General features: G+C 36.2%; 1 protein-coding gene across 3 annotated transcripts in view; it reads left to right on the top strand.

Annotated features, from left to right (window-relative positions):
- The window catches only part of MCC (MCC regulator of Wnt signaling pathway), a 186165-nt gene extending 162089 nt beyond the window's left edge, over nt 1–24076 (top strand). For all 3 annotated transcript variants that reach the window (XM_034432775.3, XM_034432777.3, XM_087885988.1), the window contains 9 exons: nt 642–790; nt 1904–2044; nt 3743–3843; nt 5623–5806; nt 13103–13337; nt 13608–13814; nt 14855–14952; nt 23177–23299; nt 23591–24076. In XM_034432775.3, the coding sequence (XP_034288666.1) occupies nt 642–790; nt 1904–2044; nt 3743–3843; nt 5623–5806; nt 13103–13337; nt 13608–13814; nt 14855–14952; nt 23177–23299; nt 23591–23771 (1419 nt within the window). In that variant the 3' untranslated portion in view covers nt 23772–24076. The remainder of the gene's footprint in view (nt 1–641; nt 791–1903; nt 2045–3742; nt 3844–5622; nt 5807–13102; nt 13338–13607; nt 13815–14854; nt 14953–23176; nt 23300–23590) is intronic.
- Nucleotides 24077–27505: the final 3429 nt, after the last annotated feature.

Genomic DNA, 27505 nt, shown 5'->3' with positions numbered 1-27505 from the left:
ATAGTAGAGAAAATTCAGACAATAAATCACTATATGAACTGAGTTTGGAATCTTTATCCTTCCTCTCCCCATCAACATTTCCTTTTCTTTGTATGTTGATAGAATATTTTGAAAATATTTCTTTAAAATGTTCCATTTCCCTAGACTCAGTTGAATAGAGTTGACAAAATTAGTATACAAGTTTCATGAAATGGTCTTATCATTTCTTAAGAGGTGATAGAATTATTAGGAATGCACTCAATTACATAAATAGAGGAGCATGAAAAATGGCTATTTCTTCTGAGGTTGTTTTTTCAGGCACTTTGTACTCTACTTGACCACTCATTCTAGAAGTTGCAGGCTAATCCAGCCATGATGTGAACATCTAAAGCAGATTTACATGGAAGTTTTGTTAACTTGTTTTGTTCATTGCTTTTAGCTTGAAGGCAAAAATGAAAAATATAATTTCTAGGAAAACTACTTTCTTTCCCACCCTATTCCTTTGTTATTCCAACATATTTAAATCTGAGTTGAGTAGTGGCTCAATCTCCAGTAGATAAAATTATTTTAATGACTATTCATGTTATTTATACAACAAGGTACAAAACAATATCCAATATCCAAATAATATTCATAATAGTTTTCTCAAAACCTGTGTACAGGTATCCAGTAGTGTGGCAGAACATTTGGCACATTCTCTTCAAGACTGTTCCAATATTCAAGAGATTTTCCAAACACTCTACTCACATGGATCAGCTATCTCTGAAAGCAAAATTAGAGAATTTGAAGTAGAAACAGAACGGTTGAACAGGTAAGATGATATTTTTATGTGCAGAGCCACTTTTTTAAAAAAAAATTTTTTGCAACAGAATAGATTTCCCATTTTAACTTTAATCCAAAGGTGGCACTGAAGTGAGTTATATGAGAATGGGCCTTCTCCATTTTGAGGCGAAATTACAGAAACATTTTGTGAGTTTTATCTGGCATCTGTGGCTTTTGTTTTCAAAATTAAAAAATGATGATTTAGGAACATGCATTCATCATTTATACTGTACAGTTTCAATTATTGTTTGTCACTGTTAGGAAGTTTTAAAAGAGCAGCTCATAAATATATTAAATAATTGGGCCATGAATTTATCTGCATAAGAAAATGTATTGCGAAATAAAATTGACCTTCTAGGACAACTACATGTGCAAACTCATCATAAGTGCACAAATGTTAAGTAGATTTTATATTTATCAAAAAATCTTTACATACCGGTATATAGAACAAGAAAGAGAGCAAGAGTAATCTCCTTCAGTTAATTGACTTATTAACTTCTTAATTTTGATTTTTGTGAATTAAGCTTATACCAGCTGGATAGCAATATGGAAATTTATGATAATGAAAAGAGTACAATCCTAATCATTATCTTTTTTCAACAACATAATGTAGTCATCACTATTATGTCATAAAGGGATTTGTCAGGATTTCCATATTGCTCTGTAAGTCATAACAATAGCTGATGTTGTCTCCAGAGAAATGTGGTATAAAATATTTAAGAGTGATGTGGGTAGATCAGAGCGAGAGAAGTAATAAGCAGGAATTGCCAAATCAGGCCACCATGTGAGAGGATTACACTCCACAGCCTCATACAAATTCATAAGAGCATACACCTCCAATCAGTTATAGTATTGAAGAAGCACCAGCTGTGAAAAGCTAAGGCTGCTGCGATCCTAATTGGGATCATTGTCTCCATTTTGGCTCTAGGCGCTGACGCTTTATCCAGTTAAGGCCCTTGATAGATCCAAGGAAAGCATAGATGGTTTATATTAGTTTTCCTCAACTTAAGGCTTGTCTGTATAAGCTGTAGAACTCAGATAGAAGACAGATAGGATGGCAGCAACCTCTACATGAAAACTAAGAGGATTTTCTTTTCCACAGTCGCATCGAGCACTTAAAATCTCAGAATGATTTATTGACAATAACTCTGGAAGAGTGTAAGAGCAATGCTGAAAGGATGAGCATGTTGGTTGGAAAATATGAATCCAATGCCACAGCCCTCAGGCTGGCATTGCAATACAGGTATAACAATGAGAATATATGAGGAAAAATAAATAAATGAATTGATACATGTTCTTATGTTGCTTGAGTTAGTAGTACTTGACTTACAATCACAATTGAGTCCCAAATTTCCATTGTTAAGCAAGGCAGTTGTTAAATGAGTTTTGCCCCATTTTACGCCCTTTTTGCCACAGTTGTTAAGTGTTAAGTGAATCATGTGGTTGTTAAGCGAATCTGGCTTCCCCCATTGACTTGGTTGTCGGAAGCTGGCTGGGAATGTTACAAATGGTAATCACATGATCCTGGGACAGTGCAACCGTCATAAATACATGCCAGTTGCCAAGCATCTGAATTTTGATTATGGGATTATGGGATGCTGCAATGGTCGTAACTATGAAAAGCAATGATAAGTCCCTTTTTTCAGTGCTGTTGTTGTTTTGAACAACAACAAATGGTTGTAAGTCGAGGACTACTTGTACTATAAAAAGTTTAAGGACTGCGCCAAAGTATTGTGTTTTCTCTTTATTTAACTTAAGTTCTTGCCTGCTGGCATTACTGTTAATATTTTCTACTTAGCAAGTGAATTTACAGAGATAACCAGTAGTAGGTCATTTTCCATTTCAAGTCTATAGACTTCATATGATAGGCTTGGAAGGGAGCTTGGACATTTTCTAGTCCAAGCCCCATCCCAGGGCAGGAATTTTCAGATCATACCAGACAAATAGCTACCAACCTTGGTTTGAAAACTGTCAGTTTCAGCTCCATAGGGCAAGTTATTCCACTGTTTAATAGCTCTCACAGTTGGGAATTTCTCTATTTCAAATTTGTATCTTTGGTTTGATGGATTGTCAGTTCATATGACAATATGGCTACTAAAGGAAAGTGACATATATTTGTATTTAGCACTTCTTTGGTTCATGCTTATACCTTAAAACTCCAACTTATTTCCACATCAAGGCTTAACAAAGTATTTAAATATTATTTTTAAGAACAATTTAGTGAAATACATAAATGTTTATCGACCTGCTAATAAAAATAATCCGTGTTTGTTATTATTCATGCTAGAAATCCAAAATATTTTTGGCACTGAAAATGTCTTCAGGGAAGTTCTTTATCAATTATTCAGGCTATTCCTTGTTCAAGCCACAACAAGACATAATAAAAGAAATGCTTCAAAATATTTATATATAAATAAAAAATATTTTTTTAAAATGCTTCAAAGAAAAAGTTTCTGCCCCTCTAATGCTTATTCATCCAATTCAACTGTCCCATATTTTGCTCTGGGATGCTTGATATGCTGTAGGACATATGGAGGGGAAAAGTTTGGTTTCATCTAAACTACTTAGTTCTATATTAAAAGTAGGTTTTTAGAATTGGTGTGATGATGAGTTCTAGAAAAAAAATTGTGTCTGTCTTAAACCTCTAATGAAACCTAAGAAAGTTGTTCTATAATTTCATAATATCCAGAGTTAAAGGCTTCTATTCTACAATCAAAAGTTTACTATGGATTTTATTCATGCAGTTCTGCTTATGTTATTTATATGAATCATTATGTTCTCATGTTATTTATGTGAATTATTCAAGCTGTTATTTAGGAACATAGAGATCACCAATGATCACCATACTTGCTAGTTTCCCACTCAACAGAGTGGAGGTTTAAGTAGATTAATTTTCCCCACCAAATATACGTGCACTGATTCAGTCTTTTTTTCTCCTCAGTGAACAGTGCATTGAAGCCTATGAGCTGTTGCTAGCGTTGGCTGAAAGTGAACAGTCTCTCATTCTTGGACAATTCAGAGCTGCAGGTGTTGGATCTGTCGGTAAGTCTTCATTGAATCACTTTCCCTCTAATAATCCAATTTGTACTTTATTTGCTATACATCACCCTTAAAGGGAACATTACAATAATGAATTATCTCATGGCTACCTGTGTGCTTGTTACAACAACCAAGTACAGTTATAACAAATGATTCAATTTGAAGCTAAATACAGAATGGAAGAAAAAGTGCTTTGAACAATAGCTCATCTTGATATAGGGTTATAAGATGGAAATCCATAAACAATCACATCAACAATTGACTGAGGAGGTTAAATATTTTATCTACGTGATTAGTAATTTTAAAATGCTATTTTTCATCCAGTTTGTTTCTCAAAATTAGAAATCTACTGGAATATTTCAGAGAATGGAAAGATTTCATTCATTACCTTAGCATCTCCACAGTCAACAACATGTTATATGGAAGTTTTTAAAGATCAAATGATCATCTGAGTTCAGTGTAACAAGACAAATTTCTGTCCTTTGTTTTAACATATTGGAATTAATTATTCACAGTCACTGTGGAGAGTTCCAGTATGAATCTTTTCTTCTAAATTAGAAACAAGTTTCTTTAGAAAACAACATATTTATTTATTTTAAAATATATTTAGAACAATAGCTTTAAGAAGCCAAAGTTAATTGTATTCTTATTTCTTATAAAATGCAAAATAGTTTTGACGAAAGCTGCTGAAAAGAAATAAAAATTATAGCTTTTGTGATTTTTGTAATAAAAACTATACAAACTATAACATGTCCAAATAGAAAACATTATTCCTGACTCATAGAAAATCAGGACTGAACAAAAGTAACCTGCTTCTAATCAAGGAAAAACCTAATCTACAACTAAGGAGAAATTTCCTGACAGTCAGAACAATTAATCAGTTGAGGTCCACAAGTTTTAAAGTTGCCAAGTTTGGAGATGCCCTGATCTAGAGCCATATGGGATGATAAAGCAGGGATTAGGGCTCTCCACACTACCAAAAGCACTCATTGGAATTTATTGTCGGTATGGGGTCTGTAAAAGCTGTTTCAAAACCTTTCATCTTTCTTTCCTGTAAACCCTTCTTAGTGGATTTGGAAGTATGCTTCAAATTGTTGTCTTGTTGCAACATCTAAACATTCAGCTTCAGGTTTTTCATATTCATATTTGTACCATTTAATAAATAGGTTATATAAAATGTACACTTCACATGAAATACCAGGCTTTTGAAATAAAAAGTGTCTGTCACTATTTCTCCAATTAAATCCATAGATATTATTTTATTTTAAATTGTACAGTGACATCCTTTTAGAACATAGTATAAACTTTTTAATACATAGAATAAAAACAATAAAATTATTAACCAAAACAGCAGAACATGAGGTATTGGAAGCTATGAAACAATTGTATGAATAGATATTGTTCTATTTCAGGTGGTAGAAAAAAATTAGGAGAGTCTGGATAGAGATAGGGAGCCTTTATGGCTGTGATTCGGTTCTTATAGAATCCCATTCAATTCGTGATACAGCTTTAGTTTTTCTTCAGATCTCATTGTTCCTACAAAGATGTCACATGAGGAGCAAGAACAGAGGATGAAAGACTCACTCTGTGTAAACTGTGTGGAGAGTTCCTCCTTGTACCACTGCCAATTTCACCTCTTTCTAAGCCCAATTATTTTTGAAGTCCATTACATGCTAATGTCCTCATGGGAACATAGAAGTTTGCTTAAAAGCACATCGACTCACATTAATGCTTCTGAACTGCTCCAGTATTATGTTGTTCTGATCATTTGTTTGTGAACAGGGGATCAAACGGGGGATGAAAGCATCACCCAGATGCTTAAAAGAGCCCATGACTGTAGGAAGACAGCTGAGAACGCAGCCAAAGCCTTGTTGATGAAATTGGACGGAAGCTGTGGGGGAGCCTATGCAGTTACTGGCTGTAGTGTACAGCCCTGGGAGAGCCTTTCTTCCAACAGTCATACCAGGTAATTATGGCACTTTGGCATGGTTAATCTCCAATCATTTGATTTTCTGAATGAATTAGAGGCTATTTTGGATGGTTTTTTGCATTAGCTAGCCATCCTCCTACAACCTGTTCAATAATATTGGTGTTCCTAATAAATTATTACAGGGTGATCTCAATCTGTTACTGGATTCTGTTCCAGTTTTTAGTAGGTTGTTTTAAATATATATTTTTGGAGATTTATTGTATTTGAAATCTAATCTATTTCATAAACAATATCCTTTAGTTTGATAATTTCTCTGCTACTTCTTTATTTTTCAATTTCTTCCCACTGAAACTTAAAGTATATATTACTAATACAATGGTATTATATGAAGTCTTTGCAGAACTTCAAGGAGTAAGAATCTGATTTCTCCAAGTTCCTTGTTAACTACATAAATGAAGTCATTCGATGTAATTTCACTTGATGTTAAAAAATGTAATGCAATATATGGGGTCAGTTTGACATTTAGAATTGAATATACAAATATAACGTATTTGCTTATCCTCTGTACCTAGAGAACATTTTATTGCCATATGGATTGGTGAGCTTGGATATGTAAGAGGATTTAATCACCATTTTATTTAGCTATTACATCTATGCACCTTCCTTGGAAATGCTTTGGCAACATCCATAGTTTCTTCTGGATGATCTCTTCCTAAAACACAGTACAATTATAGGGGTTGAACTGTGCAACCACAGAACTGTATAAAAGATTGAAACTCATAGATTCTGTATGATAAACAGCGTACAATGATACTCCGAATGTTCGGTATAATTCTTTTGCAAACTCTGTGAAGGAAATGGGGGAGCCTTTCTCCTTGGAAAAGACTTTTCATGTCAATGTGAATAATTTCTTCTGCTGTTTGAGACCCCTTAAAACGGGGTTTGTAATTGAAGTGTTGACCTGGGCTTAACTTTGGCATCAAAAATGAGCTGCTGAATGTCAGATTGCCAAGCACATTACTGGGAACAAATGCTCAGGCAACCACTGGGGACAAGGAGGTTAAAGGCGATAAAAGGGAGCATTTGCAATAAAATGGGAAAAAGCAGCACGCAGGCTGTTCTTACTAGGCGGTAAATAAAATTAATAGCTAGAATTTCAATTTGCAGCCTCCCAGTCAGACTGCCTATTCCTTTGTGAAAATAGAAATACATCTCTGGTGGATAAGAAGTAATAATTGTTTTAAAGACAAAAGCCCAGCCTCAAAGCATGTTTCTAAGACACACAATTGATTGAACTTGGAGGAAAAATAAGACACTAGAGGGAAAGAGTTAGGGTTACTTGATATGTAAACACAATAGTATCAGGGCATTAAAGTCTATTTGTAGCATAAACTTTCAGGGACTAGAGGTTACTTTGTCAGATAAATATGGATTCTAATCCATATTATCTCATTCATATTCTATTTAATCTGTTTGAAATATTTCTTCCTAGAGATTATTACAACCATCCCTTGGCTATTGCTAGATATATAATATTAGAATACTAATTACAACCTAATCCTTCTGCTAAAAAAGAATTGATTTATTTCATTTCATAAAGTGGAAGCCAGTCTTCTGCATGCAAGGCCCTGCATTCTTCAGGCCTGAGATATATTTTATTGAATTTATTAGAAGAGTGGTCTTCTAATACTTTTGTGCCACTCACATAATTCAAGTTGATTCTACACTTCAGCATTTTGTGGAGGACAAGTCATTCTTTCTCAGTTGAACAATCTTACACGTTTGTTGTGTGAATAAAGTGAAGAGAAATCCCCATTTAAACACCTTGAACTGCTGCAGAATAAATAGCTAGAAAGTGAATGTATACATTGTTTACAAGTACATGAGATGGCATTTAGGTAGTGTAGAAGAACCTAAAAGAGCCATCAGCAAAATAACTTCTGAAACTTTCTGCAATTGCAAACTCATTTTGATACAGCATTACCACTGTATATTGGTGTACTCAAATAGTTAGATATCCTAAAATATACCCTCATAAATACATGACCATTCACAAGAATTGTAATTATTTTCTTCTAACCCATACTTACCCACAACGATCTGCTCTCTTATGAAATTTAAGGGCAGAATGATATCACTTCCAAAATTCATATTTACTAGTCACTCCTATTTGGTCAACATTAGATTAGAAATATGGCAAAGCTTATTAATTTAAGGAACATAATATATTCATATCCCAAAGCATATTTATGCTCTAGAACCATGATGGCGAACCTATGGCACGCATGCCACAGGTGGCATGTGGAGCCATATCTCTGGGCATGCGAGTGTTGCCCTAGCTCAGCTCCATTTTTGGGCCTTCTGGGCCAACCGGAAGTCGGGAAATGGGCTGAGGCCTTCCAAGGGGTGGGGAAGGCCGTTTTCACCCTCCTCAGGCTCCTAGAAAGCCTCTGAAGCCTGGGGAAGATGAAAAACGGGCCTATCTGGCCCACCATGCCATCACGTGCCAAAAGCGGGGGGAGCGCGGGGTTGTCGTATGCACAGGGGGCGGGGTACATTGAATTATGGGTGTGGGAACATGCGTGGGCAACCCCCCCAGCACTCTCCCCACTTTTGGCACACAACGGCAAAAAGGTTAGTCATCACTGCTCTAGAATATGGAGTCATATAATCAAAATATAGTTTTGCTTCACTGTGTTTTTTTGCAACTATAGCCAATGTTTTTTTACATTTGTTTTACAAATATGGATCCGTTCAGCCTCTTATGTCTTATTAAACTTATTTTTAAATTTAGAGTTGTCTCCATTACGTCTCTCCCATAAAAGCATGAGGCTGCCTTAACAAGTATGGAAATAAGCAATATGTATAATTAGTTAATAGACTAATCCAAATTTAAAATGTGGGTTTGAATCGATTAAAGCCATATTTAGAATTTATATTTATAAAACATGTTGAAAACATCTGCTGTAAATATACTTTCTTCTTCATTATTTGACTCAGTTAAGGAATCTATGGAGTTCAGAGCAGAATAAAAATCTGAATCTAGCCTTTGCTGATAGTTAGGATATAAATGCAACCTTGTATTGATTTTTAAAGGCTGAACAGAAATTGTTTAGCTCTGATATATGCACTATGATATATTAGATTAGGAGCACAATGATGTATTTAGAAGCTTGCTATATTTCTGACTATTTAAGAGATGGAAAACACTTGCTGTGTATGCTAATCTTAGGCAATTTCAAGCTACATTTATTGAATTAACCTAATTTGAATTAGGTTTGAATTTGAAATGAGTTAGAGCAGCCTATAGGTGTTCTATAGATAAAATCTGTAAACTTTACCACTTGAAGGGAAGCCAATTGAATTGCAGTGACTAGAACAGAGACAATATATGCAGATTAAGAATCATTAATAGGAAATATTTAAAGTGGCACAATCCAAAATCACTGAAGTTATTGGAGAATGTGTTTGCACTTATATTGCCTGACTTAAGAAAAAAAGACAAATTTAAGCTTTGATCTGAAGTCTATTCTGGAAAGAAACGAACGTAGGAGCACCCTGATGTACTTTACTGCATAAGAGGGCAGTCACTTTCTTCCAGTATGAAATACATTTAGTAATATTACAGTATTTTCTATACTGTATATATGGATTAAAAAATGCATGGAATAGGAAGACACCACAAGGGCTCTTGTCTAGGCACCGCTGTTTTCTGCTGCAGAGAAGCTGAAATTAATATCTCAACAGATAATGATTGAATCAAGTTCCTCCCACCCCCAGTTCTGCTCCTGGGATTAAAACTCAACTACGGGATTTAAACACAGATATAACAATATAAAACCAGAATTCAGAACATTATGAGAGAAGTATCCAGGCTGCATTTGTAATAGGCACACATGCATGGTCTAGGGCAGCGATAGCTAACCTTTTTGCCGTTGTGTGCCAAAAGTGGGTGGAGCGCGGGGGGGGCATGTGCGTGCATGCCCAGACACATAATTCAATGCACCCCTCCCCCCACGCATGCGTGCATGACCCCATGTGCTCCCCCCGCTTTTGGCACGCGATGGCATGGTGGGCCCATTTTTTGCTCTCCCCAGGCCCCAGAGGCTTTCTTGGAGCCTGGGAAGGGTAAAAATGACCTTCCCCGCCCCCCGGAGGCCCTCCGGAGGCTGGAAATGGCCTGTTTCCCATCTTCTGGTGGGCCCAGAAGGCTCAAAAATCCGCTGGCCAGCGCATACATGCACGCTTGAGCTGAGCTAGGGCAATGCTCGGGTGCCCACAGATATGGCTCCCTGTCCACCTGTGGCACGCATGCCATAGGTTCGCCATCACGGGTCTAGGGCCTAAATTGGTTGATTGATCAAATTAATGTCCCATCCATCTCACTATATAAGTGATTCTGAGTGGCTTACAAGTTAAAACACCAACATTAACACATAATACAATAGGTTTACTTTCCTAGTAGTTCATTAAACTGAAATTTAAAAGTTCAGTTACCGTCGTAAGTTTTATACCACATCTGATCTGCACAAGCATTACAAGATATCTCAGAATTGATGATTATGTAGTTTGTATATGCAAATTTATTCTTTAAAAATGTGCTACTTTGATAAATGGAATTTAATGACTACGTATATGATAATTATCAGTGGCTAATAGTTGGGTATTTCTAAAGGAAGGTTTCTAGCATTGCAGATAATAATTCATCTACTATAAGCTAAAAGCAGAATTCTCAGTGAATTGCCTACACTTTAGTTGATTTCTTTCTTTTGTGGATCGTTTCTTTGGTGATCTGAAATGGATGATCTGTTTTTAGTAAAGATCTATCCTCAGCTATTTTCTTTTCTGGAGAGCTGAGGGTTATAGCATATCATACAATATAGTGTAGTATTATTATTATTAATATAAATTTATTAACCACCCAATTCCATCCAGTGGACTCCAGTATGGTTGAAAGCATATCATTGGGCAGAGCTAGAATTTTCCATTTTTCCCAGGTGTTGATAGAGGAAGGAGGTCTTTTTAAAATGTATTTTAAATATAACTTGGATTTTTACTATAGTATCTCAAAATGGAAAGAAACCATACCAGAAGTTTTCAGATGTTGTAGTTAATGTAGATATTAATTGGGCAAGGGGCTCCTCTGATTCTTTTGATTTCTCTCTTCTCTCTCTTAGTGAATTAAAAGTTTCATAGACTTTTGAGGTGTTATATTTGCCTATATATTTGTAAAGTTTATGTATTTGTAAAGAGAAAGTACAGTTGTAGGCAAAACTGTGAATACTCCTGACCAATTGGTACATTTAAGTTACTTTCTGAGCCAGTTATTATTCAATGGGGTTCAAACACTCTACTGAGAATTGAATCAGAGGTGGGCTTCTGCCGGTTCGCCCTGGTTTGGGCGAATTGGTAGTTAAGATTCTGCGCAGTTTGGCGAACCGGCAAATCCCACCACTGGCTGGCCCCGGCCCTGCTCGTTTTTTGGGCTGAAAACAGCCTGAAAATGGCTAAAAAACAGACGGAGCGGGGCCAGCCAGTGATGGAATTAACCCCAACCGGCTGAATTCTACCTCTGCCTTTGAGGCGAGTGGCCAGGAGGCATGAGTGACGTACCCACCCAGTCACATGACCAACTGGCCACGCCTACCCAGCCAGAGAACCAGTTGTTAAGTTATTCAAGTCCCACCACTGAATTGAATACACATACCTTTGCATTTAGTTGACATTATTTCTATTTAAAGATGTTAAAAAGTATTGACAGAAAGGTCTGAATTTCTGTATGCCATAATCATAGTTTTCTTACTTTGATTCTGTAAAACAGTGTATAAACAGTGAACGTAGAAAGTTGATGTTAACTTTGTACTGTAGTTGTGTCAGCTTGTATTCACCTCAAGACTGATTGAAATATATAGGATCCTAAAATTTTGCATAAAACTGCGTATTTATACCCAAAGGTGCTTTTCAAAAGGCACTGAATAGACACTAAAGAACCTTGAAAAAGCTTCTTGGATGAGGAGTGAAACATCTTCAAGGAAAAACAAAGAAAATCCAGTTGCCTTTTGAAAAACACCTTGGGACAACCATGATTTGGATGGCTGAGAATCTCCATTGATTTGCATATTTACACCTTTCTCAATTATCAATGAAGGCAAAGGGAATTTAAAAATAAATAAATAACGTGACTTGTAAGCTGCTGCTTCACAGCCTTCTTATTGCTACCTAGAAGAGTTAAGGGGCTCGCTGGTGAAATGCTGCTACATGAAAAGAATAGCTCAGGGAGATCTGTGTACTTTGCCAATATTTTCTGTAACTTCTAGGATAAACATGCTTGGAAATCTTTAGAAGACTGGCAAGCTCTTTATTTGATAACTTCTTTAAAATATAAAGACAGTTTTGAGTTTAATAGAATAAAAAGGAGGCTTAATTATAAAGCCATGTTAAGTATGGCTACAGAAACTATTCATGTGGTATGTCTACCTTCCTTCTCTTTGTCTAAAATGGATGGAAAAATATTGCAGCCCAGTGCAGAAAATGATTTATTCCCTTGCTGATAACTGAGATCATCCAGCATTCCAGACAGGCAGAGCTAATGGATGACTTAACTCTTACCCATCAGCTGATTACAGGTCCTCAGGAGACAACATAGTTTCATAGGTTGTAGAAAATGTGGAATTGTTTCTGTCTCTTTTTGGTGGCAGTATAATTATGTTCAACAATGAATGTTAAGGAATGAATAGAAGACTCAAAATTAATCTCTATAAATCTTTTTTCTTGGATGACTAGAATTGCAAATAACTGAGTAAAACTTAGTTATCTAGAAATTCTGGAACTTATAAACATTTATTTGAAATCATAGCATGTACAATCAGGATCAGATTGTCTGTGTGTTCTAATTTGAGATAATATTGCATAAAAATTGACAGTGGGCTTATGTAGCTAAAGGCAGGATACAAATAAAATAATAAATTACAATTATAAAATGTGAAAACCAAATATTTCTGTCTTTAGATCACATCGGAGTATAGGTCATACTGATTATAGCATGTAGTTAAAGATGATAAAGTGATAAGCTGCTTGGCTTCTCTTTTGGCAAATATTCTATCAAGTCCACTTTTGTGTAATCTAATTTAAAAATCTTTCCAAAAATCTTAAACCAAGATAGGTCTTATCCATCAATTAAGTTATTCATTGGCTCTTAGCACTGTTTTACTGAAAAAGCAATTTATCAATATTTGCAGTACACTGAGATATGTTTTTATTTCTTTTATTTTTATGCACACAAGGACTATTTAGAAATATCTTTCCTAAATGTGTTTTCCCTTTTTTTCTAAGTACTACTAGTTCAACAGCAAGCAGCTGTGATACAGAGTTCACAAAGGAAGATGAGCAGAGATTGAAGGACTACATTCAACAACTAAAAAATGATAGAGCAGCTATTAAATTAACCATGCTAGAGCTGGAAAGCATCCATATTGACCCCCTCAGTTATGATGTCAAGCCTCGTGGAGACAGCCAAAGATTGGATCTAGAAAACGCTGTACTTATGCAGGAACTCATGGCAATGAAGGTATTTTATGTAATGATGTATCAGGCAAGGCAATCTTGGTATCTTGACTTTAATATATAGCTGCAATGTTTTTATGTAAAATCAATTTATTTTTAAACAACAATTCAACCCAGAACAGTAGTGAACTATAGAACACAAAATAGACATATGTTTTGTATCTAAGATTAAGAATACCTCATTTTATCAGATATAGAATACTGCACGCTAGTTATGCAGATAATTCTGTTGATCTGACCTACTACATTGATATTCTGCTGTCTCCCCCAACAGGAAGAAATGGCAGAACTGAAAGCACAGCTGTACTTGCTAGAAAAAGAGAAGAAAGCTCTCGAGTTGAAGCTGAGCAGTCGAGAAGCTCAGGAACAAGCATATTTGGTCCACATTGAGCACCTAAAGTCAGAAGTAGAAGAGCAAAAAGAACAGAGAATGAGATCTCTCAGCTCAACTAGTAGCAGCAGCAAAGACAAGTCAAGTAAGGTGAGTTACTGTCATTGACTTACAATCATTCTTTTAGTGATTGTTCGAAGTTACAACAACATTGAAAAAAGGGACCGACACTTACAACCATTGCAGCAACCCCATGGTCACATGATTCAAAATTTGGGCACTTGGCAACTGGCATGTATTTGTGACAGTTGCACTGTCCTGGGATCATATGATCACCATTTGTAACCTTCCCAACTGGCTTCCAACAAGCAGCGTCAATGGGAAAGCCAGATTTGCTTTACAATCATATGATTCACTTAATAACATCAATGATCTGATTAACAACTGTCATATAAGAAAGGTCTTAAAATGGGGCACAACTCACTTAACAATTATCTTGCTTAGCAATGGAAATGTTGGGCTCAGTTGTGGATATAAGTTGAGGATTCCCTGTATATATTTGGATAGTAAGAGATTAGGCTTATTCAAATTTGTTCCAAAGCAATTATCAAATGCTTGAAGTGGGGAGAATTTTTGTCCTTGAAAACTGTAGGTAATGTTGCATCAATCCTTTTGCTGCAATGGTTGCTAATTCATTATGGATCAATTTAAAATTGTATCTTTGTTTTTTAGTATGGGGAACTACCTATATCCATATGTAGCTATGTATATTTTTAACATTGCAAGTTTGCTTACTGATGTACTTCCAAGGTGCATAAAACTGAGTACTAACAATAGGAGCTTTTCTCTGCTAGTCCCTATTCTGTGATATTCCTTCCCTATAGTACAAAGAGGATTTCGTGCATACTATATTTAAGAGGATTTAAATCCATTTGTGTTGTCTTTTAAGTTTTAATGGTATTTGTGGATAGGTATTTTGAAAGCTGTTTGTATCTTTTACTATTACATGTTTTTTTGTTACATATTATGCTGTTTTTATTTGGAAAGACTATGTCCTTGAGAAAGGTTAAAATGAAGCCGAATGACTGATAGCCTGATGATAAAGATATGTTTTTATGATTACTATAAACTTTAAAATGTGCCTGGATTTATGCAAGGTAATCCTTACCTTGTCTTGGTTTAATTTGCAGGAGTGCACAGATGGCACATCAGCATCATTAACACTAACTGAGCTCAAATCTTACAATGAAAGTGAGCTGACTACAGAATTGGCAAATGCCCTCAGACGGTAAGTGAGATGTGTTCTTTCCCCCACTCCTTTTCCGAACAGAAAGGTGCTAATAAATCTGTGAGTTTATAGCGGCCTTTAAATTACTCAGATGTTCTCACTGTTCTGCAATTATGTCGTTTTTGAAGTATCCATTTTCTCATTTCATATTCTGAAATGCTCATCTGCATGTCCCTCAGGTTTTCACAATATCTATAAACCAGCAGATTAATTATTGCTGTTAATTCTCACAACGTACATGAAAACTCTAGAGGACAAAGTAGGTGACTATGCTAATCAAAAATCAAGAGGACTTCCTGTTTGCTGCTGGCCGCCGCCAGACGTTCCTTTGGGATCGTCAGCTTCCACTGCCTGTCAGAGCCGCCTTCACAACGGAACGGCGGCTCGAAAAAACTCCGTTCCCATGAGGAAACGGAGATAGAGCCGGCAGGGGTGGGTAGAACTCTCTGCAGAGTCCCAAAAGTTTTTCTTTTACTTTTGGGATGGAGCGGATGAGATGCCCCATATCCCCAGCCGCTGCTCCGGGCTTTGGGAGACCTCTGCTAATGCAGAGCCAGGCGTCAAAAGCAAGCCTGCGAATTTGACAGATTACTCAAAGAAAATGTGAGCTGGACCTGTAATACTGAAGCGCAAACAAAAAAAGAAATAGGTTGTACAAAAATAGAAATTTCTAACCCAAGCAACAGTGAAGCCAGTGATTTTAAAATATGAATGATTATGTGAAAACATAGAGGAGGCGACATATTGGTCAATATCATCCTGAGGATAGTGGCAGATCTCTGCATTGCCGTAATTTTGGGACATGGAAAGAGCCTCAAATTGATGGTTTTGAATTATCTACTTTGAAACTTCTTTTTGTGTTGATAAATATATTATAATTATCTTGAATTATAAGGCAAGAGAATCACATTGGGACACGCAGAAGATCGGGTTGTTACCCAATACGATGATGGAAATTAATAATCCTGATGAAACCCACAATTATTATTATATGGAATACAATTATAATGTCACTCGGGTGGTTGTTTTTACTTTTATATATATAAGAAGATGTTTACTACTGATGGGGGCAGATATGATTGGAGATCTTGAATAAACTGTTGCATCCGCAAGCTATGTCACCCTATTATGGATGTTGGTTTTAACAATCCAGTGGAAAGACTTCAAGAAGATATTATATGGACTATAAATTTAAAGTTATTGTCTTTTCTTTTTTTATTTAGATATAATGGAATATATATATATATATATTTTTAAGTAGTGTGGGCAGTGAATTAAAGATATCAAGAATTGTTGTGTATGGTAAATTTGTAAGACAGTGGGTGAATAAGCTAGCTACAGACTGATTAGTTTAAGAAAAGGGATTTTTAAGTGATACATTTAGGGGAGTGGAGGAAATGGATAGAGTGGAATAAATGTTAAATTAGATTTTATGGGGAGCCCGCTTTGAAATGTTATTAAAGTAGGACTTATTGTATAGTTTTAAAGTGGAAGGTGGTTTTGAATTGTTGCAATAATGCATAGATATAAAACACTATTATGCTAAATTAGAAGTTATTTTATAATAGTTATAGTATAATGTGTTTGTTTTTTTTTGTTTTTTTTTTCTCTTCTTCTTTTCTGAAATGTATGGATAAAGGGGGATTTATAATACTTTTAGTAAGTAAAGGTCAGTATTTTGAGGAGGGAGTAAGTAATCTGTTATGAATTAGGGTTTTTTTTTGTTACGAAGAAGTCACAGGGGGGGAAGGGTGGGGAGGGGGGGTTAGGGAGGGGGGGAGGGGGGGGAAAAAGGGGGAAAAATTTGTATTTGAAAACCTTTTCAATAAAAAAAAAAAAAAAAATCATGAGGGAGACATGGCAAATTTAGAAATGGCATTCCTGAATTATCTCTGTTAGTTTAGATTCCCCATAAGAATAAGCTGCCAAGTTTTATATTAACAGTAATACTGGAAATAACTAAATGAAAAAAGAGAATATCAGCAGTATTTCCTATCATGCAAATCTTGACAGTTCTCCTAAATTGCTTTCTAATTCTGGCCAGAGCGAAACAATTTAATTATCTTACTACGCTGTGCATTATAGCAGGCAATCCAGTCAACCATTTTATTACCCTTAAGAGCATAAAGGAACTACTTGCCAGCAGTTTGATGCTTTTAACTGTCATGTTGATAACTTTGTCTGTTGCAGCTAGAAGGGTGAGAAAGTAGTTGCCGATATGCTCATACTAATATTGGTATGCCTTGTAACTCCTGTATTGTGACAGCTGCATTGTCACTACAGGTAGTCCTTGTTTAGCAGCTACCTTATTCAATTATTGTCTCTTTACAGGAAGGAGACTCCTCTGCCTGTCAGTTAAGTTTAGGTAGGGAAGAACTGATCCAGATCCTTTCTGGGCATGCAATTTGAAGCAGGGGTCTCCAACCTTGGCAACTTTAAGACTTGTGGACTTCAACTCCCAGAATTCCTCAGCCAGCTTTGGGAGTTGAAGTCCACAAGTCTTAAAGTTGCCAAGGTTGGAGACCCCTGATCTGGAGGGAGGAGCTTAGAATGGGAACTATCGGAAGCATTTCAAGCTGCCTCTCCCATAGAGAAATTTTGGGGATGTTTTTCCTGGATTTTTTTCTCTGTAGGCTTCATATTTTAAATCAGGTTTGTTTTTTGTTTTTTTGCCGACTTCTGCTATCACATCAAATTTGTTCCTATTCTGTTGATGAATGGTCTTGAGCCCCTTCTATACTTTCTGTATAATATTGGTTTAGGTTGAAAATAATAAAAGAAGTGGTAGGATTAGAAGAGATGTCAGCTGGAATCAAAATAGGCTGAGATGTTAAGAGCTTGAATATGTATATAACACCATTGTTAGCCTTATGGAAATAAAAATAGAAAGTAAAACTCTTGGATTAATAAGAAGACAGACATAATATCAGTCAGTAAACTTACTGACTCCTTAGTACCATGGTCTGCAAGAAGAACCAACCATTTAGACCAAAACTGATTCTTCCCTTGTTTTGCTTGTTTAGCAATGGAACCCTTAATATGATAGATAATAGTTTTTCTTTTTAAAAAAAAACAACCTACTATGCTTGGCAAGGTTATAGAAAGTAGGAGAAGAAACCAACGGTTAAGATAGATGGAGAAGATCAAAGAATCTACTGGAATATTCTTGGAAGGGCTGAGTGAAGTCTAATTCAGTGGCACTTTGAACAGTCCCCAGTCTATTGCAGTGTCTTTGGTACTTGCAATGGAGGGCCATGCAGCCTGTTCAGGAATTAGGGAAGACTGTTAGAAATCTAACTCTTTTTGTGACCAAGACCTGCTTTCCTTGCAAGCAAAGAAAACATAGTTATAGCAATATACATATTCTAACTTATCCTAATGTATGTATCCATTGTGTCAAAAAATGGTCTATGGATCGTCTGTTTCCTTTTCTGATGTTCAGGGTTGCTGCAGTGTGTTTGCGCTTATCTAAATAGTATTGTTACACAGCTTCTCTCATGGGAAGTATTTAGACATTAAATTATAAGATTCTGCACCTCCAAACCATCTATACCAGATCACAACATCCCCAAATTTGAGAATAGGTGCTTTGTAAAATAATTGATAGTACCTCTTGCCTATCCTAAAATAATAGTATGTACTAAAAATAAGATTATTTTGGCATGAGTGTTAAATATAACATTGTTTCTTGAGAACAAGTAGGCTTTCTTCCACAGTCTTAGATGAGAGATGCAGGCTTTGGTGTTTCTTTTTTATATATTGGGCTTTATAAATTCACTAACAGGTCAGGAGCACAGAAGAGCAGTTACTCCACAGGGAAGAGGAATGAGCAAAATATCCTATAGGGAACAATAATACATAGGCAGAATGGAGAGTAAAATGATCTAACAGAGACCATTTTTTTAGGAAGGGAAAAGGGTTATTGTATCATATTTCTAGGATTCTATTAAAAATGCATGAGAGAAGGAATGGATTAAAAACCTTTGAAACAGATAAGACTAAGGGACCTCTCTATCCATGTTACACACAGTTGTGTATGAGACAGTATGTTTCATTTTAAAAAGCTACTCAATACTACAATTAAAGAATTTAGCAACCAGATATACAGTACAATAGTTCTCAATTTTAGTTCTGCAGGTCAGATCTCAGAATGCTGAAAGATTCTATTTAACTAGCATGTTCTTGTACAGAAAAACTAAAGCAATTGAAATCCTGAATCAAATTTGAAAATAATGTTGCCCTACTTCAGCAATCTCACCCTGCTGCCAGCCAGGGATCATGCTAACCTGCCTTCCATGCATGAAAAGGTTTGGCAAGGTTATAGAAAGTAGGAGAAGAAGCCAACGGTTAAGATAGATGGAGAAGGTCAAAGAATCTACTGGAATATTCTTGGAAGGGCTACTTGGCACCCAGGTTCAAAAGTTCTACTGCAAATTTCCACCCACAGAAGCTTCTGCTTATCCTGGTTTTGCTTACCTTTGCAAAGAGCCAACACCAACCTGCGAGTCTTTCCGCGAAGGCTCACTGCTGCTTTAAAGCAGCTCTCCGGTCTTTGCACCATGGAGGCAAGGCAGAAGCAAGTGGTAACTGGATATGTGGAAACACTTTTGGAGTGACCACAGCTGCAGTTCCATTCTCTCTCTGGTTCCGGGGTATTCTGTGGACTCGTGCTTTGAGAGTTCCTGCCCCCAAAGCAGCCCCATGGGATGGATCTGCCCAGGGGAAGGAAGCACTGCCACTGCTCAGGGTCCCTGTGGCAGTTTGGCTGAACTGGCCAAGACTTGGGCAGGAGAGCTTTGCAGGGCTTTGGCCATAGGATAGATTGCATCTCCCAGACCAGGCTAGGGTTGGGTTGGGGGGGCGGGGGAGGAAGGCAAAGACGATGAAGAAGGTCAGCTGGCAGTAGTAGCATAGTCCTCAGGCTTCTTCATCTGTGGAAATGCTATGCAGGGTGCCAAAAAGGCAAAGATGGGGAAGGAGAGTTGGGGGGGGGGGACTCAAGGGCTTTTGTTAATATTAGATTGATGATTGGCCACAATAAAAAGCTGAAATCAAGGGATGAAATTTAAGGCTACCTCACAAATTTCTTTTTTTCAACTACAAGCTAATTTGTAAATAAAAAGTATGTTGAGTAGCTTTTAATTCTCCATTGAAAGGAAGGAAGTTACTTACTGATGAATTCTGATGTCAGTTTACCGGTAGTTCATCTTTAACAACTGCCTCATACAGTGACTGTGCAATTAATATGGTGATGAAAAATAAATGACAGAAAACATCATTTTTGTGACCTATACAGCTCAGTAAAGCAAAGGAAAGTTGAAGTAAAATCACATGCACAGTCATGTTCAGTTAGCAATTGCTTAACAAATGAATTGTGGGCTTCAATTATGATTGCTGAACAAGGACTACCTGTGTATATCACTTTTCCATCATAAAAATATTTTGGTGCCTTTCACAAATTAAACAGCATATGATTTTTTTTATAACATGAAAACTTTGATTCCACTTGTAAAACATTAACAGAAGTCTCTACTCATTAGCAAAGGATAAGGAGAACTAAATTTGAGTAGCAGTAAATTAATAAAAAATGTAATTAAGTATAAAAAGATAAAAAGCATTATGTAGAAAGATAGGTCAAAAATTGAAATAATCCGGCATTCCTTTCCTAAGAACAATTATAGGGTACGCATGAAGAATTTATAAAATATAAAATTGAATATTTATATTGTTTTTGGACTGTAGATTGATTCCCAAGTAATATAAAAAAGGATGTCATTAATGGAAATGATGCTCCTTATAGTTACATGCAAATTCCCATTAATATTAGTATTACTTTTTAAATTCCTTTCATCGTTTTTGTTAACTGCTACTTGTCAGAGCAGGGCTTGGAAGGGGATCCTGGCCAGATTATTTCCAGACACCTTTAATTTCTAGCATTTTGAGGAACTGGTGGCAAATATGTCTGTGACCCTAGAGAGATCCTGCCCACTGGTGATGATTCTGAGCTCAAATGGACCTGTTTCAGTTTAGTGCAATTTCTCTGTTCAGTGTGGATATAGATAATCTCTTCAGATACTGATTTGAACAAACAGCTAGTACAGCTCTACTCTGTACTTTTTCTGACCTCCATGTGTTCAGCCAGGAGTTATGGAGAAGAGTTATATTTATGTTGGCTTGAATAGTCATAAAAGCTCTTGGCATGATCTGGATGCCGAATGAAGCAAAGTACCAGATTCCATTGATAGCTGTATTTGGTTTCAATCCAACGCAAGCACAGGATCCTTCAGCCTCCTTATTGAATTCTTGAAAGCATTGTATCCTTTAGTAATACGTGCAGAAGCTACTCCTTAGAAGTAGCTCTCCTGCTATTCTTCCAAATCTGCCATATGTGCTATTAAGCCATGGATTAAACCCTGCCCTTCAGTTAAATTAGATCAGTCTCTGACTCAGATAAGATAGAGTGTTTTTTAGTCTGCCTCGTTCTCTCTAATTTCATTAATAGAGGTTCACCTCCTTAGCAAACTTGCTTTACAGGTTGATTAGTGATGACAATATTGTTGAAGAAGCATTCCTTTAAAATATTGGTTGCTCAACTAGAAAGGGCTTGGTTTTGGCATTGTAGACAGTGCCACCCGGAGGCCAGATTAAGGCTGCAGTTGTAAATGAAAAGTTAACAGATAATGTTGTACAAACAGTAAATTGTACTGGCTCTTTGATAGTGATGGGGGTTCATAGACTTTTTTTCAGTATTGTTGCTCTGCTATCTTCTTGTAGCCATTCATCGTTACAAATCAAAGTTTTTAAAGAAAAAAAGATAATTACAATAAGAAAGTAATTTGAATGCTATCTTTTAATAAGTTTAGGACCAAGCTTTTATTTCATTTTGACAAAGAAGTTATATTTTTTGGCATTTTCATAGAAACTGGACAGTATTGTTAATCCTAATGGCAATTTTCATCTTTCACAAGAGGTATTTATAGTAAAAGGTTTTGTATACATCTTGAACTATAAGAACTCTCCAAAACTGACTCCATGCTGGTATTTGTACTGTGCCTGTTGATGATTCAGATACAATGATTAGTGTGTGACAGAAGACAGGCAAAATACTTCTCTGTCAAGCAACCATATCATCTTTCAGGTTTGTATGGAAGTCAAACTAAAAATGTAGTTGCTTTAAAGAGGGGCCTGCTTGCCCTCCCACACTTTGTGAAGCGCCTCTTAGCTAGAGATAGAAAACTAGGTACATACTTGTCAAGTCTGACTTGCTTAGTTTCATAAGAATATGGGTTGGCCATCTTGGAATTGCTGTACAACAAAAGCCATAGTAGAAGGCATTGAGAGCCAGTGTGATGTACAGGTTAAGATGCAGGACTGGCATCTTAGACCAATGCCACCTTTATCTCAGTAGCCCACTCATTGCCTTTAGGCAAGTCATTCTCTCCCAGCCCAACTTGCCTTGCAGGTCTGTTGGGAAGAATAGGAAGAGACAGCAGCATATCCACCATTTTGAGCTCTTGAATAAAAAAGTGTGATATAAATACAAAATATATTTGGATCCCCCCTTCTGATATTCAGCAGATGCCTCCCCGCTAGTCTTCTGAAAAGCCTTGTAGATCTGGCGTTTTCCACAAGCCTTTGTGATGTTGTGTGGTCTGGGCCAAGAAAGGTTGTTTGTTGGATGTGATGGTTGTATTGCTTTGGGGATGCTGGCTTTTACATGTATTGTTTATAAGCTGTCCAGGGTTGTGCTACATACATGGCTAGCCACATAAATCTTATTAATTTTCCTAAGATAAGGGCATACTTTTACAGCCAATTTTACCAGTTAATAGAAAAGCAATTGTGTTAATAAATTGGTAATAGTATGTAATAGCAATAGCATCTTCCATACTGAAACAGCCTTGGAGTGACTCATTAAGAGTCCCGCTTGTGAATATCATTTGGACTCAGTATGGGCAACCCTCCAGCAGCATAGTCACTTGCAACAATATTATTGTTGTTATATAATAGTATTGAGATCTGCATCACAGGAAAATGGTCCATGCTGTCACCCCTTTATGCAACTCAAACCTCAGTCAACAAGTTAATTAACATATAAACACCACCAGTATTGCTGTGGGTTTCATGCTGTCAGAATAATCCATGTCGCTCAGATTGCAGATGATAAATAATATTTTGTTCAACTTATTTGCCCTGAGTACATCATTTGCTTTGTACTTTCCAGAGAAAAGAAACTGAAAGGCAGAGTGCAAGAGTTGGTGAGTGCCTTAGAAAGACTAACTAAGAGCAGCGAAATTCGGCATCAGCAATCTGCAGAGTTTGTTAATGACTTGAAAAGAGCAAACAGGTAATGAGTTCCTCCAGTCAATGGCAACATACTGTATACTGAGCTAAATTCACATGTTTTTTGTTACACTTGCTATGAATCACTATATGGAATATACATGACTGTCAATGTATTAGCAGAGTGTTGGATTTAAGATTCAGAGCAGAGCTGTGTTGCCAGCTGGGATTGAAAAATTGGTGTGGGGATCCCGCCCAGTATGTCAGCAAGTCAATAACCATTTAAGATGCTGCCAATCAGAATGGATGTGTAGATATGTCTACCTTGACCTATGTTTTCTATGTGTTTCCATAGTAACCTTGTGGCTGCCTATGAGAAAGCAAAGAAGAAGCACCAAAACAAGCTGAAGAAACTGGAATCCCAGATGATGGCAATGGTGGAAAGACATGAGACTCAAGTTAGGATGCTCAAACAAAGAATTGCTTTGCTGGAAGAGGAGAACTCAAGACCCCATACCAATGAAACATCCCTTTAAGAGAGATTAGTTTTCTTTAAATCAATGTGCCATTACAAAAATGACTTTTTACAAGACTCATTGAGATAGTAAACACAGTTGTGAATTGATACAAACCAGGCAATGTTGGAGATCAATACCTCATAGTGAGATTGCAACTTCAACAATACACAGCCATGGGCAGGAGCCCCCAAACTAATGTTTTTGTATAATTGAGCATACTCAGTGCCTGATGGTAAATGTATCAGTTTATCACATTTCCAATGTAATAGTTTTACTGATATTATTACAGATTCTCTTATAAATTTCGAATTTGTATGAGTAAAGTATAATCCTCTTCTCTTAATTGTTGAACGCTCTCTTTGGAGTCTACCATAACAATGAAGTAATGCTGGAACACCAATGCACTCATAGCTATCATTTGGATAATAGCATTTCTTTTCCCATTTTCTTTTCCCATTGTCGGTCATTCTGCATTCCCCCTTACAATGTAAAGCAGGTATCTGATGCCAGCCTCTAGGTGCACAACAGATCAAGCGTACAATTAGATTTTACTTGCTTTTTCAAGTGATGGAAAATCACAATAAGTACTGCACATATATAGTTATTGTAGTGATGGTGTAAGTTGCTAAATAGCTGTTGTAATTCAAATCAAAAGGAAGATGTAGTGGAAAGGTGATTTTAAATTGGGCTTTTGAAGACTAAATTAGTTCTAGCTTTTTGCTTCTCATTAAATAGCAGTAAGAATATGGGCAATGGAAGAATTTTATGTCAAACCAACTGGAAAAACTTCTTTGACACTATAACTATTTTTCTGTCTGATACTGTAGTGCCATTTTTAGGATGTGCCCACTGAAAATGCCCCAGAATTACCCTGTTGCATGGTTTGGTAAACCTGCAGTTTGCCATATCAGTCACTCATGGGAATAGAATCCATGGTAATTCTGAGACTAACCATCTAGTGCAGTATTTCTCAAATATGGCAATTCTAAGATATGTGGACTTCATCTCCCAGAATTCATCAGTTTGGGAAACACTGATCTATTATCTAAAGACAAGCTATTTCACTGCTGCTATCCGTCACAAATAAGAGGTTGTTCTTAATTTGTAGCAGTTAGGCATTTATAAAAGAGACGATGGAGTATATTGCTGGACAATATTTAATCCTTTGCACTCCGTATATAAATTACATGGGTGTTGCAAAATATTCTAGAATGGTGTATATGGGGCAAGATCCACAAAACTAACTACAATGCAGCTATTTAGTTCCAAAATAACAATATTCCACATTGCTCATTTTACTTTTTTTATTTTCAGATTGAAACCAGCATAAAATGTTAAGGAATGTGCCTGAGTAAATGAATGTAAATGTACTTCCAAAAATGTTTTGGGAACATTAATTTCCAGAGGGATCAGTTATGATGCTAATACTGTCCATGTAGCTCAGTAAACCATATCAATTAGAAGAGAATGCATATTATGTCCCTTAAATTTTAAAGCCTTTTTAAATTGAAATATCTTTCTATTCTATTTTTCTTTTGTGATATAGCATAAGCCCAGCAATAATTCTTTTTTCTTTAGTCTGCTGTATAGATGTCATTGGACATTAATCTTTTAAGGATAATCCTCCATCATGGCAGATGCCGTGCTGTGGTGCCTTCCTTTTAGAATGCTTTCTCCTTGTACTAATTCTTGGAAAGACTACAATAAGACCAATAGTCCTATCAATCTCTTCTTAGTCTTTTGAGTGTTCTTTCACATTTAATCTTTGTAGGCAATTTAATACCTTTTTCAATCAAACTGAAATTTTTCTTACTCTTCTCTTTTATAGTGAAGATCAGCACCTAACCATATTTTCAAATGAACCAAGTTAGCTAGACCTAACCTGCATTGTTTTATTAGGATTACTTAGAAACATTAAATTATCCCAACTTGGAGTTGTCCAAAATAAGAACCATGTATTTCTTTTCAACCATTATTGAAAATAAACCCTGTGCATTTGAATTTGGCATAGACAGAACATTCCAGATTGCCCTTTCCAAAAGTGGAGTTTTAAAAAATGCACAATGTCCTATCCCTTGTTCCTGTACCATGCAGTCTTCTAAACACTTGCCTCATGAGTATCTGAGCTGATCTCTATGACAGGTTTGGGAAGGAAAGGATAGGGAAGAAAAACATCCCCTGAAGCTAGCATTGATTAATTCCATCTTTTTCATCCAATAGAGGAAAATGGCCTTCTGATCATGACAAATGTTGACTGTGATATCCTTCACCCATGATTCTCCCCAGCTTCATGTAATACCCAGGGTATTGCTCTGCAACTTATTCACATTAGGCTTCATTTGGCTTCAGTTTTCTTGCCTTTTTTCTGCTTGACATTTTTCAACATAGTACATCTGTTTTACAACAAATGCTATGATATTTAGGCAAAACTGCACCAATTCCATTATCTAAGTAAATCAGATATTTATAAGCAAGATTTTTCATGGAGAATATAGTAAAAAGTGAGGGGAATTGATCTCTGGTTCCTTTTTTCTTCACAAATTGTAAACCACAAGATTACTGAAAAGATTACTCATTCCCATTTTAAAATTTCTTATTGCATGATTTAGCATTTTTTGTACTAGTATTTTATCATTGTACTTAGGATAGTCTAATTATCTCAAATCATTCTGGGTTTTGTTTTTGGATTAGCAATAATTCTTATTAGAAATTGCTAATTTGAAGAATACCTACTTCTGGTACATGGATGTAATTTATTTGATTCACTTTTTTTCTTTCTACTGTAGTTAAGAAATCTTCAGAATTGTACTGTGAACTACATTATACATTCCATATTTTACTTACAATTCTTAACCTATTTTAACTGACATGCCATTCAGCTGTTTTCCCATAAGGTATGGTTCAAAGCACTTTTTAAAATAAGGTGAGACTTGTAACAAGGAAATACAAATCTGAAATTTGAAGGTTCTACTGCCACTGTGGAGGATGGCTTGCTGCAGCTTAATCATGTAAATGCTTAGAAATGCATACTGAATACTATACATCAAGCTTTTCAAAATATATGTTTCAAAATTGTCTTATTTTCAGCTTGTGTACCACATCGAACTATATTTATGGAAGCTGAATTTGTATATTGAGTATAATGCTTAAATTGAAGAAAAATAATAGCTAAGGCTATATAGTTCACATCAAGTCGGCTGCATCTATGGAAAGGGAGTAAATAGTCTGAACAAAAGATCTGTAACTTAGTACTTTTTCACTTCCATTCTTTAGAAATCATTTTTCAGCCAATAAAAGAGAAGCAAAAGGAGCTTTAGTTATCTGACTTCACAGAATCCTTTACACTTTTTGTCCCCGATATTGCCAAGCACATTAAACACTATAGTAATGTAGGCAAGCTTGGAAACAGTTTGCATTTATGTCAGCTAAGAAGAAATAACAAATCAATTGCAACTAAATAAGGATTGGTATGTCTTGGCCTGCACCTAACTCCTCATTCCCTAGAACTTCCCTACACCTGCCTTCTAATACAATTAATACAATTCAGTATTTAAAATCCTGCACATTTTCCTAATGAATATGTGAAGAACTAGGTGGCAACATGCGTATAGGATGGGGAAAATGAAATTTATGTACATTCCTGTGTTCAGCTTAGCACAAGGTTGGGCTAGTAGACCTACAAGGTCCTTTCCGGCCCTAGGATTCTATGATTCAATTGGAGTTCAGATGAATCCCAGCAAAGCTACAGCAAA

This window comes from Pantherophis guttatus, chromosome 2 (assembly GCF_059756535.1).
Source record: "Pantherophis guttatus breed Tessera chromosome 2, ASM5975653v1, whole genome shotgun sequence".
NCBI classification, from domain to species: Eukaryota; Metazoa; Chordata; class Lepidosauria; order Squamata; family Colubridae; genus Pantherophis; species Pantherophis guttatus.
This window is presented reverse-complemented; position numbering and strand designations above follow the sequence as displayed.